Source organism: Canis lupus, chromosome 30, assembly GCF_048164855.1.
Source record: "Canis lupus baileyi chromosome 30, mCanLup2.hap1, whole genome shotgun sequence".
Lineage (NCBI taxonomy): Eukaryota > Metazoa > Chordata > Mammalia > Carnivora > Canidae > Canis > Canis lupus.
The window spans coordinates 27,984,705-28,003,580 of NC_132867.1; the positions used below are offsets into that span (position 1 = coordinate 27,984,705).

The following is an 18,876-nucleotide window of genomic DNA, read 5'->3' on the forward strand; positions in this document are numbered from 1 at the left end:
TGTCAGACTCATAGGCTCCGGAACTGTGAGAGAACAGACTTCAGTTGTTGGAAGCCACCAACGTCGTGGTGTCGTGCTCTGTCACAGCAGCCACAAGACACTAACATACCGAATGATGCTGATGCTTACTGGTCTTAGAGGAAAAAAAGCTTATCAAAACTAATGAGAAATAATAAGCCTGAATAATTATTTGCTTATTATGAACTTCCCCACCCCCCAGAAAAGTTGGAAAGTTCAGGCACAGAGGGTTTTACAACATTTTCAAAGAACAGATTATTTCACTTTTATACAACTTCTTCCAGAGAATCGAGAAAGAGAGCCTACTTCCTGTAGAGGTGAGGGTAAGATAACTGCTGTCGCAATCTCCAAATGTATATGACTTAACTAAATAAATAAAGTGATTACTTGATTCCTTGCTCAGGTCACAGTCCACAGTGGTTGTGGGGAGGCGAAGGACCGTGGAGCCCTATTCCAGCCAGTTATGCGGGAACCCAGAATCTCCCATCCTGTGCCGCCTCCATGTCCACCACGAGCTTCCAAGGATGGAGGATGACCCACAGGAGGTTTTCATGGGCTGGTTTTGTAAGTGACTTCCCTCACATGGTCCTTAGTTACATTGGCCAGAACGCTGATGTATGACCCCAACCCAACTGCCAAGGTCCTGACTTCAGCCATCAGGAAGGAGAGGAGCCGAAAGGATAATGCAGAGCCCTAGCAGCTGTTGCTCTCTGGGGAGAACTGTCAGTTCCTGTCCTCTCTTCTTCCCCGTGGCCACGTTTGACATAGTTGTTATCTGGTGCCACTGCCACATACAGCACATAACCTCTAAGTCACCATGAATGGAGGATCACCCATGGCATGTTTTTATGGGCCAGTTCTGGAAGCAGCATACACGACTTCTGTTCACATTCCAATAGTTAACGTCTTGGGGGGGGAGAAACTTTTGCCATTGGCTTCCTGCCCAACCAGGGGCTGTTCTAAGGCATATTTAAGAGTTATAGAGGGGTTTTGGGGAGGGGGGTAGGCACTGGGTTTCTTTGACAGATTTCCTCAAAAACTTAGTAAGTTTCTAGTACATTTGCAGACAGTCCCATTTGCCAGTCACTTACGTCCAACTTGCTCCTACACATAGTTCTTAAACCTGCTTTACAGCTTTACACCTGTACCTTTCTCTCAATTAAATGGCAGAACTGGGTGGGAAGATAGTACTCTTGATTCATCTTAATAAGACTGAGTCATTCTTACCCAGAATTTTGGGATCTAGAGGCCGTGGGGTTTTCATTCATTTGATACCTTGCGTTTTTGGAGTCCCTGTGACTTTCCATTATTTCCTAAGAAGCAGGTCAGTTTGTCCCTGTCACACTTCACCAGATGAAGTCAGTAACAATCAACATAAACCATGGTCACAGTTTTCCAACCTCTCCTCCTGAAGCTCAGCTCATATTTGTGTATTGTCAATCACAGTTTTACCAATTTACCAACACTGGCAAACAACTAATCAGTTTCTGTTAGCAATTTCTTCACCTTTCCCCAAATGACTAAATCAATGTGACATATCTTGGGATTTTATCAAAATTTCAGTCCACTTCAGTGCACCAAGTTCTTTATTAAGTGACAAACAATAGACGTTTTGGGGTGCTTGTTCATTTCATAGTGCAATGTGTTTGTCTAGGGGGTGGAGGGCGCTCTGTTCCTTTCAATCATTCAGAGACTCGGGGTGCTTCTATTTTGTACCACTGTCATGTTCAGCTTTTTAAGTCTACATGGATAGGGAAAAAAAGAATGGTGGATTATGCATGGGAGATTTTTATGAACCAGTCCTGGAAATAGCCTAAGTCCCTTCACATTCCATTGGCCAGTTTTCAGGCAGATGTCACCAATATAGTTGAACTGTAAGGAGAAGAGACAATTCTTTCCCCAGCTAATTGTATGAGGCAAGTATAGCCTAATCACAAAACCAGATGAGGATTGTGTAGAAAAGGAAAACTACTACCAGTCACATCAATGAGGAGGAAAAAAAAACAACAAAACTTCAACAAACTCAGGGCACCTGGGTGGCTTAGTGGCTGGGTGTCTGCCTTCGGCTCAGATCATGATCCCGGGGTCCTGGGATCAAGTCCCACATTGAGCTCCCTGCGGGGAGCCTGCCTCTCCCTCTGCCTGTGTCTCTGCCTCCCTGTGTGTCTCTCATGAATAAATAAATAAAATCTTAAAAAAAAAAAAAAAAAAACTTCAACAAACTAACAAACTAAATCTAGCAGTACCTATAAAACAGATGATACACCATGGCCAAGTTGAGTTCATCCCAAGAGTGTGAGCATGGTTTAACAGAAAAATCTATAAATTCTATTTATCAGTCTAATAGATTAAAGGGGAGGGGAACCCACATTATCACCTCAACAGATATGGAAAATCATTTTTTTAAGATTTATTTATTTATTTATTTATTTGAGACAGAGAGAGTCAGAGAGAGGCAGAGACACAGGCAGAGGGAGAGGCAGGCTCCATGCAGGGAGCCCTATATGGGACTTGATCATGGGTCTCCAGGATCAGGCCGTGGACTGAAGGCTGCGCTAAACTGCTGCCCTGGAAAAGCAGTTTTAATAAGGTTTAATACACTTAGAAAACTAAGATGAATAAGAAGTTCCTTAATCTGATATGATCTGTATACCAAAAACTATGGCAAATATTCTTAAGGAAAAACTGGAAACATCCAGCATTTCCTTTAGAAATAAACAAGATAAAGAAGCCACCTTATCACCACTCCTATTCAGTATTTCCACTGGAAGTTCTAGCCAGCAAAATGAGAGAAATAAATGAAAAAAAAGGAAAGTTTGAATAAAATTGAGGTTAACAGATATGATCATTTACCAAGAAAACCCCAAAGAAGCTACAGAGAAAATATTAGCAATAATAAAGAGCTTAGCAAAGTGGTTGCCTATAAGATCAATATTCAAGAATCACTTGTATTTCTTTTCTTTAAGATTTTATTTATTTATTCATGAGAGACACAGAGACAAAGGGAGAAGCAAAGACACAGGCAGAGGGAGAAGCAGGCTCCATGCAGGGAGCCTGATGTGGGACTCGACCCCGGAACCCCGGGATCATGCCCTGAGCAGAAGGCAGATGCTCAATGGCTGAGCCACCCAGGTGCCCCAAGAATCATTTGTATTTCTATACACTAGGCCCCTCAAAGAAGAAAAATGTGCTTTAATAAAACCATTTACAATGAAAACACAATTAGTCACTGTGAAGTGAATCTCACATATGCAGAAGACCAGCATGCATACATTTAAAAACTTTGATTAAAAGACATTTTAAAGACCTAAACAAATGGCGAGTTACTCAAGAATGTTCAAGAACATAAAGATACCAATTCTTCCTGTAGATACAGTGCTATTCCAGTCAAAATCCCAAGAAGTCTCCCCTGCACTCTCTCTCTCTCTCTCTCTCTCTCTCAAATAAATAAAATCTCAAAAAAACCCAAGAGGGTTTTTCATGGAACTGGAACAAATGGCCAAGAACTACTAATACACTCTAAAATAAGAGCATGGAGGAGCTTGAACTACCCAGATGTCAAAGATTAATCAACAGTAATAAGATGGTTTTTCATTGGCCCAAAGAGAGAGGTTGAAACAGAATAGAAAACCCATAAAGAAATGTGCACACATAGAGAAATTTATGTATGGTGGAGAGGACACTGCAGATGAAAGGGTAACTAGTCCCGGTACAAATGACTGTCCATTCACAACCTCAGGAGCTCCCCGGGGAAAACGTGAAACTGGTCCCTGCACAGGGAGGGCAGAAAGCGGTGGAAGAGGCCATCTGCTCCAGACTGGTGGGTGGCCGGTTAAATAAGCAAGGGAATTTCCAGACAAGGCTTGTCTCGAGCAGCAGCAAGATGAACAGATATCAGCACCCACCCACCCACCAGAATCTGAAAAGTCTGCATCGAGGCCTTACCTCGATGGTAAGTTCAGTCACATACACCATCCAGATGCTCTCCCCCGCCCCCCAGTGCTCTCTCAAAGCTGTCTGAGAAGGGCTCCAGCTGTGGGAACCGTGGGCAGAACAGACATTCTAAGGAAAGGAGACAGGGAAGGAGCCCTCCATTGCCCAGGCCAACTAGTGGGTCAACCGGCAGTCTCTTTCTTCTTCTTCCCCTTCCCCTTCCCCTTCCCCTTCCTCCTCCTCCTTCTTCTCCTTCCCCTTCCCCTTCTCTTCTTCCCCTTCCCCTTCTCTTCGTCTCCTTCTCCTCCTCCTCTTCTTCTCTTTCTTCTCCTCCTTCCTCTTCTTCTTCTTCTTCTTCTTCTTCTTCTTCTTCTTCTTCTTCTTCTTCTTCTTCTTCTTCTTCTTCTCCTTTTCCTCCTCCTCCTCCTTCTCCTCCTCCTCCTTCCCCTTCTCCTTCTTCTCCTTCCCCTTCCTCTTTCCCTTCCCTTTCCCCCTCTTCTCTTTCTCCTTTCCCTTCTTTTCTCCTCCTTCTTCTCTTCTCCTTCTCTTCTTCTTCTCCTCCTCCTCCTTCTCTTCCTCTTCCTCCTCCTCCTCCTTCTTCTTCTCCTCCTCCCCCTTCCTCTTCCCCTTCTTTTTCTCCTTCCCCTTCTCTTCTCCTCCTCCTCTCCTCCTTTCTTCTTCCTCTTCTTCTTCTTCCTCCTCCTCCTCCTCTTTTCTTCTTCTTCTTCTTCTTCTTCTTCTTCTTCTTCTTCTTCTTCTTCTTCTTCTTCTTCTTTCTTCTCTTCTTCTTCTTCTTTCTTCAGATTTATTTATTTATTTAGAGAGATTGAGTGCATACATGCTGGGGGAAAGGGCAAAGGGAGAGAGACAGAGAGAATCTCAAGTAGACTCTCCACTGAACTCAGAGCCTGATGCAGGGCTCAATATTATGACCTGAGATCATGACCTGAGCTGAAATAAAAAGTCAGATGCTTAAAGGACTGAGCCACTCAGGTGCCCTGGCAGCAGTCACACTCTCTTGATGACCTTCTCCAACAATCTCTCTCTCTCATCACTTAAGTGGATTAAGTAGTAAATATGAAACACTGACATTTTTTACGTTTTAGAAAATACATAGGTGAATACCTTTAATGATAGCAGGGCAGAAAAGTATCTTTAGAAAACTATGAAAAAATACATGTATTAAAGAAAAAGATTGATCAATTCAGCTACATTAAAATTAAATAATTTTCTTCCTCAAAAGGCACCATATAAAGAAAATGAAGAAGTTTGTAACATGGATAGACATTCATTGCCAGAACAAAGAATTCTTAGCAAATCAGCAAGTAGAGAAGCAAACGATCAAAATCCAATATAAAAATACTTAAATGACAAAGAGGAAAAATATGTTACCATATTATTTCCATATTATTGGGAAAATACAAATCACAACTTAAATGAGATACCACTTTAAAAAACTAGGAAGTCTGACAATTCTAAGTATCAGTGAAGACATGTCATAAGGCAACTCTTCCTGCTGATAGAGGGCAAACTGGCCCAATGTCTCTGCAAAGTAATCTGGCATTATCAAGTAAAGTGAAAGATAATTATACTGTATCATCTAGAAACTCTACTTATAGATACTGATATTAGAACACCCACAGGTATATACAAAAATGCTTTACAGCAACGTTACCCATAATAGGAAAAGCTGGAAGCAACTTAAAATTCATTGACCAAAGAATGTACAAATTAATAGTAGTATATATCAGTGAAAATGAGTTAATTATTCATCAACATAAATAAATTACACAAAATATTGAATGGAAAACTCAAGTTGGAACTATATTTAATGTAAAAAATTCATTTATATATTGCTTAGAGATATATACATTCATATTGTGGGCAGAATGATGACCATGTCCTACTCCTGGAACCCGTGGAATATGTTACATTACATGGGGACATTATGGCTGTAATTAAAGATGGGCCTTAACTTAGGGAGACAATCTTTGGTTATCTGGGTGGACTCAAATGAATTGCATGAGCCCTTGAAAGCAGAGAACTTTCTCCAGCAGATTGTATTAGAGAGATGTGTGCATGGGGTATGAGGTTTCAACCATTGTTTTTTTGTTTGAGCTGACTGGAGGCTACATTAGTGTGCATGTTTTTATTATAGTTATCTATTCCTTCATAACAAAGTACTACCCCCCCCCCCAAATGGCAGCATAAAACAAAAACCTTTATTTTGGAGGGCTAGAAATTTGGGAATTTAGGGGCAGTCCCGGTGGCGCAGCGGTTTGGCGCCGCCTGCATCCCGGGATGTGATCCTGGAGACCCCGGATCAAGTCCCGCGTCAGGCTCCCTGCATGGAGCCTGCTTCTCCCTCTGCCTGTGTCTCTGCCTCTCTCTGTGTCTATGAATAAATAAATAAAATCTTAAAAAAAAAAAGAAAGAAATTTGGGAATTTAGCTGGGTGGTTCAGGCTCAGGGTCTCTGAGGTTACAATAAAGTGGTCAGCTAAGGCCATAGTTATGTCAGGACTCAAATGAGGATTAATGATCCACTTCTAAGATCATTCATATGGCCACGAGCAGAATTTAGTTCCTTGACATATGGGACTCTTCGTAAGGTTGCTCATGGTATGGATTCTCCCAAAACAAGGGATCTCAGAGCCAGAGACAAAGATGAAAGCTGCACTTTCCTATAATTTGATCTCAGAAGTAACATAACATCACCTCTGTTGCATTCTGTTGGCCATGTGAAGCCCTGCAAAGTCTCACCCCATGACATCAGCTCAGCATCTGGAACTCATCATCTTGTTTCTAACCTACAGTACCTAATGGCTCTGCTCTATTTCTTTTTAAGATTTTATTCTTTTTTTTTTTTTTAAAAAGATCTTATTTATTCATGAGACACACATACAGAGAGCCAGAGACATAGGCAGAGGGAGAAGCAGGCTCCCTGCAGGGGAGCCTGATGCAGGACTCAATCCTGGGACTCCAGAATCATGACCTGAGCCAAAGGGAGATGCTCAATCCCTGAGCCACCCAGGTGCCCCTAAAGATTTTATTCTTAAGCAATCTCCACACCCAACATGAAGCTTGAACCCATGGCCCCAAGATCAAGAGTTGCATGCTCCATGAAATGAGCCAACCAGGTGCCTTACCTAATAGCTCTGTTCTATGTAAAATAGCAGACAGCTGATGTGCAAGTCATCATAAATATGCCCAAGGGGAGAACTCAAGATGTAGTGACTGGCACATTAATAAGGCCCCAGTGTAGACTGGGGCTAAAAACTCAGGTCTAGGAGTAGATGTGACCCCATAGGTGCTATTCCTTACCTATAGCAAGTGCAGTAACTCTTCATCTGTAGATCTGTGCACTAAAGATACATTGTCCGCCTCCCCCACACCCAGTGTACAATGTGGGACCAAGCATACAATAAATGCTGTGGGTATTACTGCTCCAAAAGGAGAGAAAATGGGAGATGCAAAGGGGTCACTGGTCCATAGCAATTCTGAAAATCAGCCAGGCAAATGTTGGATTTGGTCCTCCTGCAGCCCAGAACTGACTCACCATGGCGCTTGGTCTCATCTAAGCTCTTGGCTTGTCCTCTAATTTCTCTCATCATTAAAGTAGCATGTGATCGCCTCTGAGTGGTTTTCTCAGGCTGGGTCCTGCTTTCTAGATGTCCAGAGGTCCAAAATCTCTCATTTTATATGTTCTGTACGTTTCAGTCCAAACCATTAACACTGATATAGGCCTCTTTAAAATGTTAGGGTCTCTTGACCATCCATGGGGTTAACTCCATTAGTATATGACATACACATAAATCTCTTCAGATCACTTCATTACCTTGGCTGGTGCTGAGGTGTCTCGGGGTAATGCCCTTAAGCTTCCTGGAGGCCCTATTTTTGAGGCCATGAGGTGCATCCACAAACTCTTTAGAGAGCCTTTATTCTGACTTAATGTGCTCTGAGACATCACCTTGGCTTCTGAGGTCATGGGAAAGGATTTCATAGCCATACCTTTAGCTTCATCTTTAAGCCATGGTTTCCTGAGCATGCCCTGAATTTGATTTTTCTTTGAGATGGCAACAGTGAAAACGACTTAGGATGAGCTTCACCATCATCCTCAGAAATCTTTAAACTCCAAGCACATTGGCTAGTTCACTGGCAGAGGCAGTGGAATTGGCAAGAAAACCTCGTGTCTGAAGAATGGAGGAGGAGTGAGATACAGGTGAGAGCCCTCTGTGGTCACCAGGCAGGCTTGCTGGTTTCTAACCCATAGCACTGGGCTGCTGTGGGAGCTATGGTGGTGGTGGTGGGGGGTGGGTTGTGCAACTGTGCCAGACCAACCTTCTGGGAGTGGGCTTTCACATGAAGGCCCACTGGCTCCAGCACTAAGGAGGGAAAACTGTAGGACACTGCACTGTCGGGAACTGTAAAGGATCTAAGCTTTTACCCTACCTGAAGCTAACCGGTTAGTCTGACAGTTTCACTGGTGGCAGAAGAAAGATTCTGGGTCAGAGACAAAGAACTTGGCTACTCAGCATAGCAATTCCTATGAGCATCAGCATATGTTCATCCATTTCTCCTGGCCCGAGTCCCCAGGACATCAACATGGATGGGCCCCAGCAAAAACCTGCACACACAGTGGGTTGCCTTAGAGGAGAGAAACCCTGAATTTAGGGAACCGTAATTTTTTATTATGGGTATTAAGCTTGCCTTCCCTTTGCTGTGGAGAGACCCTACGTTTGTGAGACTGAGGAGTAAGGGTGCCTGCTCTTTGCTTCACCAGTGTCTTCTCTTTGCTTTGGAAATACTCTCCCTGTTTCCCAAGGATGTTCACTAGACACATATTCTTGAAAATATAACCAAGAGCAAAGGGCAGTTTGTGCCTTGCTTGCAAGACATGAGGAAACACAAGAGACCTATGAGAAATTCTCTTCGATTTCAGGTGCAAGTAATCATTAGTGAAGCATGCCACAGAGACAAGTGCTGTTAATAACTCAAAAGTGATGATGTAGATAGACTTTGAGAGTTGGTCATAAAAAGCATTACAGCTTCCATCTTGGATCACTCACTCTGGAGGAATCGGACACCATGTTTGTGAGGACGCTCAAGTAAGTGGCCCCATGGAGACATCCAGGTGGTGAGGGAGGAGTCTCCTGCCAGTCATGTGAGTGAATCATTGGGAACCCCAACCCCAACCAAGCCTTCTCATGACTGCAGATACAGCCAACATCCTGCCCTCAATCTCATGACAGAACCACCCAGATAAGCCATCCTTAAACTCTTGACCTACAGAAACCATGTTAGGCAATACATGTTTGCTGTTTTAAACTGCTGTTAGGGGTGATTTGTTCCATGCCAATTGATAACTAATAAAACCACCAAAATAAACAGGTTTTTATTCAGTGTTGAGGTTTTTCAACTTAATTTGCAACATGAACAAATGTACATGATGTTGAATCTTCAACAGAATGAATTTCCAAAAAGTTCATTCAGTTCCTTAACTGAATTCTTAAAATTTTGAACCAACTTTGGCACTGACTTACACTGATTTCTTTTGATGCACCCCATGACATTAGTATAAAACTGGCATCTAATTTCTGCTAATGAAACACATCAATGATTATAGCCTTGCTTTTCATGTGAAATAAGAAAAACTAGAACAGAAAATGAAATTATTTTAGAATAATCCCTTGAATTACTTAAATGAAGTCATGCTTCAATGTGCTTTCTGCAATAGCATGTGCTAAAACCTTTGTCTTAACATAGTCATCTTAAAATAGTGAGGAATTCTTGAAGTAGATGCGGATTAGTGGATTATCCGCTTATTAATGGATTTGGTAGGTGCCGGTGTCTCCCTGGCTCCTATGGTATATATTAAATGTCATTTTCTTTCATTAGTTTTCTGACTTTATGCAAATGTAATCAAAATTTAGAGGGCTTGTTAGAATAGCCTTGATGCCGTTGTAGCACACTTATATGAATTACAGCATGGGCTCGAATCTCCAATGTATCTAAAACCCAATTTACAATAGGCAGCAAAGAGAAAAGTAATGCATTGCTCTGCTGAAATATATTAATATTAGCTTGCATGTTTATCTATAGTGTTCAGTTAGTAAAAAGAGTGCATGTGTCCAAATTAACCACAGGGTATTTGATAGTGTATCACAGTTTGGATGTAATCCTAAATTATATAGTTACCTCAACCAATTTGAAATTTATTTCTCCTTCATAGCTTTCTTAAATTAAAAAGAACATTGTTTTTGCTGTAATAGTGCTCCATTGAAATCTGAATGTGCATTATCTCCATCATGGGGATTTTATTTTTATTTATTTATTTTTAAAAATTATTTAATTATTCATGAGAAACACACACAGAGAGAGAGAGAGAGAGAGAGAAAGAGAGAGAGAGAGAGAGAGGCAGAGACACAGGCAGTGGGAGAAGCAGGCTCCACGCAGGGAGCCCGACGTGGGACTCAATCCCAGGTCTCCAGGATCAGGCCCTGGGCCGAAGGCGGCGCTAAACCGCTGAGCCACCTGGGCTGCCCCGATCATGGGGATTTTAAAGTTATGTCCCCAAATTCTTTGACACTTGTCCCTTCAAAAGGTGGAGCCCACTTCTGTAGCCCCGAGTGTGAGCTGTGCTTAGTGATTCCCATCTAGAGATGACCACATGCATGCCAGAGGGAAATCAGTAACCACAATGAAGTAGAGATCATAGCCACAATGAAGTACATGTAGAAATTTATTTCAAAAAGTGAAAGTAAAGGGGATATCCAATATGCTTCCTGTATTAACAAACAATTTAAAAACGCTGACTTTTAGATAACTGGGTCAAATTAACAATCATATTGAAAATTATGAGATGAAAAAGCACATGCCAACTTTTGTGAAATAGAGTTCAAGAAGTATAGAGAAATACACCCCTCAAATGCACCTATCAGAAAACAAAAAATAGGCAAAATAAGTAAACATTCAACTCAACAAATTACAAAAATGCTAAGAATAAACTATCAGAAAGTATAAAGAAATATTAGAAGTAATAAGCCAAGAGAGAGGAATTTATCCCAAAAGACAGGAAAATAAATAAAATAAGTTAATAAAACATAAGAGAATGTGGGGGGGGGTTGTTTAAAAAAAAAAAACACGTTTCTCTGGAAAGATTAACTAGATAAATGTATCTAATAAAGTAGACCAAGAAAAAGAGAAGTGAGGTACAAATAAATATTAGGGATGAAAGTATCATATTTACAAATAGAGTATAAGTGTTAAAAATTATAAGAAAATACCATGAATAACTTTATAGCAATAGATTTGAAAATAGATGAAATGGATAATTTCCATAAAAAATAAAACTTACTAACTTGTGAAAAACAGAACACTTTAAAAGTCTCTGACATTTAAAGCCACTGAATTAGTTGAGTATCTGCCCATTCCACCCTCACCCCATAAAATAAAAGCACCAGGTGATTTTTAGGTGAGTTTTACCAAACACTCAAGAACCCGAACTCATTTTATGATACTAGTATATCATTGATAGCAAAACCAAATGGAAACAACACAAAAAACCATAGGTTAATCTCACTTATAAATATACAGTACAAGAAAGATCATAGATTGACTTTATTTGTGAACAAAGATGCAAAATTTGAAAAAACTATTTTTTAAACTCACAAATATATTACTGGTAATAATAGCATTGATCATGACCAAGTAGGGTTTATCCCAAGACTGTAAAAATGGTTCAACATTAGAAAATCTATTTATGTAATCCACCTCAAGGATAGAGGAAGGAAAAAAAAAACTTGTCATTTAAATAGATGTGGAAAAAGCATTTGATAGAACTCATCAACCATTCAGGACTTTAAAATATAAGGAAAGAACAGAAAGAAACTTCCTAATACAGAATATGTGCCCCAAACCGGTATGTGTATCACATTTAGTACTTAAAATATTCCACCTTAAAGTTGATCAAGAAACAAGGAAGACTGTTTACTAAGAGGTACAGCACAGTAAGATGAGAAAAAAAGATGTGACATTCTATACGCACAGTCCTCAGAACTACTGGCAAGTTGACGACAAAGCTCCAAGTTATATAGAGGATTGAGGAGGTGTTAAATTAAGGAAAGTGCTTTCCCAAAAATATAATTAATTTTCATCTTGTGAAAATTAACTATAAAACCATTTCTAGTAAGACATGTCAAAATGCATGCTTTTTGTTGATAGAAAATGTGACCTTTTCACTTTCTAAAGGCTGTCAGTTTTTGTTATTAGGTAAGAATTAAATTCTGACAACGTAGAGTTCTGTTTGATTTCTCTCTCTTTTCCAGCAATGGCCAGAATCCCAGCAACAGAGCTTTCAGAAGATCTGACCCAAGTAGTAAAGCAGTTTCTTCAACATTTCTAGCACCATAATTTGGCTCACCGAGAAGAAACAGTGTGACATGCTATTCATGTCAGATTCTCTAGCACCAAATTTCAAGTTAAGAAATATTTTTAAAACTCAAGTTAAGAAATATTTTTAAAACTATAAAACTGTGGGTGGTTCAGTGGTTGAGCATCTGCCTTCAGGTTCAGGGTGTGATCCCGGGGTCCTGGGATCGAGTCCTGGATCGGGCTCCCTGTGGGGAGTCTGCTTCTCCCTCTGCCTATGTCTCTGCCTCAGTCTCTCATGAATAAATAAATCAATCTTTAAAAAAATCTCTATAAAACTATCAATAAAGATCTCTCTGTGTGGGTCTGGTATCAGAACCTGACAGCCCACCTTCCACTTCACATCTGCCAGGGCAGTATCTTCAAACTTTATTGCTTGCATACCTCTGAACACATTTTGGGAAAACATATGCCACTTCACATTATTTTTAAATTGATAACTGACATTTACCACCATAAATTTAAATAACTTTAAATAAGATAATTTCCAGTGGCATAACATACTTGCATTTTTAAGAACTGTTGTATCATTATTTTAAATGTATCTAATAGAATCTAAATACAATAGCAATTTGATTCCCACCATCATTGTATTGTCTATGGTCATACCACCCTCAACGTGCACCATCTCATCTGATTCCCACCATCATCAATATAATAATACAAGAACAAACTCTTCGTCAGACATTTAACATCATTCACTGGGTCAATACTTTTATTCCACTTTCGTCACAGAATTATAGCATATTTTAGTGCTTATTTTTATTTGCCCCCTATAATACTGTTCAGTAACGAAATATGAATATAAGTTGAAATTTTAAAAAATTTCCTGTGACGAGATTATAGGTATTAAAAATACATTTTCTAAATTATTAAATAACTACTAGAACACAAATGATAAAAACATGAAGAGAAAAAATATAATAGCAACACGGAAAAGAACCTAAGACACATGGTTTATAGTGAAAAATGAATAGAACAGGAGAGAAAGAATGAAGCAAAAGTGCTATTTGAAGAGTTCATGCCTCAGAATTTTCCAAAAATGACTAAGGACAGCAAATCACAGATTCAAGTAATTTTACAATCCCAAACAAACAAAATCCACACCTGGAGACACCACAGTAAAACTGTTTAAAACCAAAAACAAAGAGAAAATCAAAACAGCTGGGGGAGGGTTGGGTGAGGAATACATTTCTTACAAGGAATAATAAAACTCTAATTCTTTCCAACAGGAACAGTGGAATTCCAAAAGACACATGACACTGCCCAGGTGACTAACGACCAGAACTGCCAAAGACACAGGGAAGAGTGAAGATCAATACACAATAGAGAGTACATATGACAAATACAAACTAATACACAGACTAATAAAGCAATAATGTCTTGTGGGTTTTAAAATATAAAGAAACACTTGAAAGCAACAGTACAAAAAAAATAGTATTGAAGTTATTCTAAGGTCCTTGAATTGTCCTCCAGGAAGTGGTTAAAGTTTTAATTTACACAAGACATTAAGTACAAATTGTTATAAACTCTAGGATAACCTTGAATAATAAACCATACATATTTTTATGATGTAAAGATAACAGAAGAGTATGAGAATAAAAATACTCATGAAAACTATGGGTGCCTGGAAAACAAACTATGGGCGCCTCCCAAGTCTAAAAGAAGACAAAAAGAACACAAAAGCAATGAGACAGTTAGAAAGCTATAACACTTACCTATTATTACGTAAATGAACTTAATATTACCCTTAAAAAACAAAGATTGTTAGACTGAATAGAAAACAATTGACATTTTAAAGGCATACGCAACTCTAGAGAATGATGGTCATCCACGTTTGCAAATAATGACTACTATTGGGAAAGACCACAGCACTTACACAAATATCAGAACAGTTCTAAGAGACACTGTTAGTTGTCCTTCTTTATCTGTTCTCCTTACTTTCCTCAGCCATAGAACTCTTCATTTTTAGCTGGTCTTATAGCTAGTAGGAATAAGACTATATTTTCTAGCTTTTCTTCTCTTGAAAGCTAGGATTGAAATGAGAATAAATATATTGAAATGAGGATATAAGTGCACGTCGTGTGTGATTTGTGAAAAGTATCCTTATAGCGGCAAGCAAGTTCATCTTTTTTCCTTTGTGCTGACTGTAAAGTGCATAAAATAACTGTAACTTGAGCTGTCAACGTGGACCATGAGATGGAATCACAATCTGAGAATAGTGAGACAACTAAGAAACCCAGGTCCATGTATATACATAAGACACCTCAGTCTGTTATGATTATGGAGCTTTTATACCAGACCTGATGTGCTTACATCTGGACTTCATTTCCGAAGGAGAGAAATTTCTGGTTTAAACCATATTTGCTTTGGATTTTTTGTCATTTAGAGGAACCTAATTAATACTGAATTCTTAAGAACTGCCTCCTAAATTAAAGAGCATTAACATCCCTCTAAAAAGTAGATCTTGGTCTAGTATCCAGAATATATATATTTTTTAAGCCTTACAACTAAACAACAACAATTTAAAAACAAAGAATTTATGCAGCTATTTTTCCAAAGAAGACACAAATGGTCAATGGACACATGAAAAGATGCTCAACATCCTTAGTCATTAGAAATTCAAATCAAAACCAGAATGAGATACCGCTTCACATCATTGGAATGGGTACAATTGGGGGAAAAAAAAAAACAAAATTATAAGCGTTGGTGAGGATCTGAGGATCTTGGAACCCCTGTACACTCTGGGAATATAAAATGTGGCAGCTGCTACGGATAACAGTTTGGTGTTTCCCCAAAAAGCTAAAAAAAGAACTACCAGCAATTCTTTTCCTATGTCTATACCCTGAAGAAATGAAAACATGTACTCATAAAAATACTTGTACATGAATGTTCACAGACACATTATTCACAGAAGCAAAAAGAAACAATTCAAATGTCCATCAAAGGATGAATGGATAAACAAACTGTGGTATACACGTGCTATAGAATATTATCCAGCTATAAAAGGGAATGATGTACTGATACCTGCTACAATGTGGATGAGCCTTTAAAACATGCCACGTACCCCAAATAGCCAGGGGAATACCAAAAAAGAAAACCAAAGCCAGGGGCATCACAATGCCAAATTTCAGGTTGTACTACAAAGCTGTGATCATCAAGACAGTGTGGTACTAAAAAAAAAAAAAAAAAAGTGTGGTACTGGCACAAAAACAGACACATAGATCAATGGAACAGAATAGAGAATCCAGAAGTGGACCCTCAACTCTATGGTCAACTAATATTCGACAAAGGAAGAAAGACTATCCACCGGAAAAAGGACAGTCCCTTCAATTAACGGTGCGGGGAAAATTCGACAGCCATGTGCAGAAGAATGAAACTAGACCATTCTCCTACACCATACACAAAGATAAACTAAAAATGGATTAAAGATCTAAATGTGAGACAAGAATCCATCAAAATCCTAGAGAAGAACACAGGCAACACCCTTTTTGAACTTGGCCACGGCAACTTCTTGCAAGATACATCTATGAAAGCAAGGGAAACAAAAGCAAAAATGAATTATTAGGGCTTAAGATAAAAAGCTTCTGCACAGCAAAAAGGAACAGTCAACAAAACTAAAAGACAACCTACAGAATGGGAGAAGGTATTTGCAAATGACATATCAGATAAAGGGCTAGTATCCAAGATCCATAAAGAACTTATCAAACTCAACACCGAAGAAACAAACAATCCAATCATGAAATGAGCAAGACATGAAGAGAAATCTCACAGAGGAAGACACAGACATGGCCAACAAGCACATGAGAAAATGCTCCGCATCACTGGCCATCAGGGAAATACAAATCAAAACCACAATGAGATCCCACCTCACACCAGTGAGAATGGGGAAAATTGACAAGGCAGGAAACCACAAATGTTGGAGAGGATGCGGAGAACGGGGAACCCTCCTGCACTGTTGGTGGGAATGTGAACTGGTGCAGCCACTCTGGAAAACTGTGTGGAGGTTCCCCAAAGAGTTAAAAATAGATCTTCCCTACAACCCAACAATTGCACTACTGGGTGTTTACCCCAAAGATACAGATGGAGAGAAACGCCAGGACACCTGCACCCCGATGTTTCTAGCAGCAATGTCCACAATAGCCAAACTGTGGAGGGAGTCTTGGTATCCATCAACAGGTGAATGGATAAAGAAGCTGTGGTTTATGTATACAATGGAATATTGCTCAGCCATTAGAAATGACGAATACCCACCATTTGCTTCAACTGAGTGAAGTAAGTCATTGCATCTGCTGAGTGAAGTGTCAATCGAAGAAGGACAATCATTATATGGTTTCACTCATACGGGGAAATATAAAAAATAGTGAAAGTGATATAGGGGAAAGGAGAGAAAATGAGTGGGAAAAATTAGAGAGGGTGACGAAATATAAGATACCTCTAACTCTGGGAAAGGAACAAGAGGTAGTGAAAGGGGAGGCGGGCTGGGGGGATGGGTGACAGGGTGACAGGCACTGAGGAGGGCACTTGACAAGATGAGCACTGGGTGTTATGCTATGTGTTGGCAAATCGAACTTCAATAAAAAAATATACATATATATATATTTTAAATGCCAAGTAAAAGACACAGAAGGTCATGTGTTGTATAATTCTATTTATATGAAATATCTGGAATAAGGTAAATCCATAGAGATTGGTGGTTACCAGGGGTAGGGTGGGAGATTTGGAGGTATAACTGTTAAATGTACTAAATGCCACTAAGCTGTCCATTTAAAAATGATTATGTTATGTGAATTTCACTTCATTTTTCAGAAAGGAAATCTGGCCCAAAATTATAGCACCAAGAAAGCTATCAGAAACAGTTTTATAATAAAACCTGAATAAAAGACCCTAGTAAAAGTCCTAATAAAATACTGTTCTATAGCCAGTAACAAGTAAATCTGAACCAGTTTTATTTTTTATTTTTTTAAAGATTTTACTTATTTATTCATGAGAGACACAGAGAGAGAGGCAGAGACACAGGCAGAGGGAGAAGCAGGCTCCATGCAGGGAGCCCGATGTGGGACTTGATCCCAGGTCTCCAGTATCACACCCTGGGCCAAAGGCATGTGCTCAGCCCCTGAGCCACCCAGGCATCCCTGAACCAGTTTCGAACCTATGTGATCAATCATAACTTGCCTCAGTTTAATCTTAATTGACCAATGACAACTTGCCTCTTGAAGCCAATCATTCAGTGACAGTCTCATACTTCTAAGGTCAACCAATCAACAAAAAACTTATCAGTAAGTCTGCTGAGAACCGGCTGGCCCCACGTCTTGCCAGAATAACCATGTTTGTAAGGCTGACATCAATCTACTTCACCTCTGCAACCAACACACCACCAAAACAATCCCTGAGTCAAAAAAGTTATATAAAATTTGCAGTTGGGTTTACTCAAAATGATGGGCCATTAGCATAATTCCCTCTTTCCCAGCTCTTGTTTCAGTTATCAAGTGGTAATCTTGATCTCTTCCTTGGACAATTCTCACAAGATTATTTATAATACCTCACTTGACAGTATTCCAGTGGGTCCTTGGACCAACAAGGAAAGATCAGTGGCTTCTCAAGCCCCACACTCCCAAAGGTCTCAGATCTGTTGCCAGGTGAGTTTCTCAAAAACAATCTGAACTTCTGACCAGTTTCACTGAGTTCTTATTGCTGAATTTATTTTATCTAAGACTTCTAAACAAATAGATCTCCATCTAAGGTTATTTATTGTACTTTGTCTTGTCTGTATGATAATCAGACCTTCTGATTTAAAGGGGAACCATTTGGTAAATATTTTTGCCATTATCCTATTTTCCCACTGCTTGGTTTTCACATTTTTGTTCATCTATTTATACAAATCTTGTTTTACATACTCCTGCTTTGTCCCTTATTGTCTTGCACGTACTGAATGTCTAAGGAAGTGCTTCATAGGGAACACACAGAGGCACAGGCTAAGCCTCCAAATCAATATAAATTGGCCCTAAAGACTAATAGCCCATTAGACTGATGACAACTGGTTGCTAAAATGATTGGTCAAATTTTGCTTTGGGTCCTCTATTAAATCTTCATGAGTACTCCTCAAGGCTTGAAGATTTGTAAAAGAAATTCACTTTGTTTAGTCCTTATTTTAGGATCATCAATGACTGGGGGCACTGATCACCAGCTCCTTTCTCTTCTCTGCTTGGCTGGGGATGCTCATCTACCATAAACGAACACACTTTGAACAAATACAGTGCCTTTATCTTGTCATTGATTTGTCTATCTCAAAGGCACAACCTTCTCCTGACAGTTTTTTTTTTTTTTTTAAAGAGTTTATTTATTCATGAGACACACACAGAGAGGCAGAGGGAGAAGCAGGCTCCCTGCTGGGAGCCCAATGTGGGACTCATCCCAAGACCCTGGGATCACACCCTGAGCTGAAGGCAGACACTCAACCACTGAGCCACCTAGGTGTCCCGAAGTTTTCATTATA

At 39.6% G+C, this 18,876-nt stretch overlaps 1 protein-coding gene across 11 annotated transcripts in view; it reads left to right on the forward strand.

Moving 5' to 3' along the window:
- Positions 1-15,122, forward strand: part of HEMK2 (HemK methyltransferase 2, ETF1 glutamine and histone H4 lysine) — a 38,045-nt gene extending 22,923 nt beyond the window's left edge. For 6 of the 11 annotated variants that reach the window (XM_072806650.1, XM_072806653.1, XM_072806659.1 and 3 more), the window contains 2 exons: positions 422-582; positions 12,278-15,122. In XM_072806650.1, the coding sequence (XP_072662751.1) occupies positions 422-582; positions 12,278-12,319 (203 nt within the window). In that variant the 3' untranslated portion in view covers positions 12,320-15,122. Of the gene's footprint in view, positions 1-421; positions 583-8,023; positions 8,173-8,892; positions 9,059-12,277 lie in introns of all 11 variants that reach the window. The other 5 variants (XR_012021282.1, XR_012021283.1, XR_012021284.1 and 2 more) reach the window with 5 other exon arrangements.
- Positions 15,123-18,876: the final 3,754 nt, after the last annotated feature.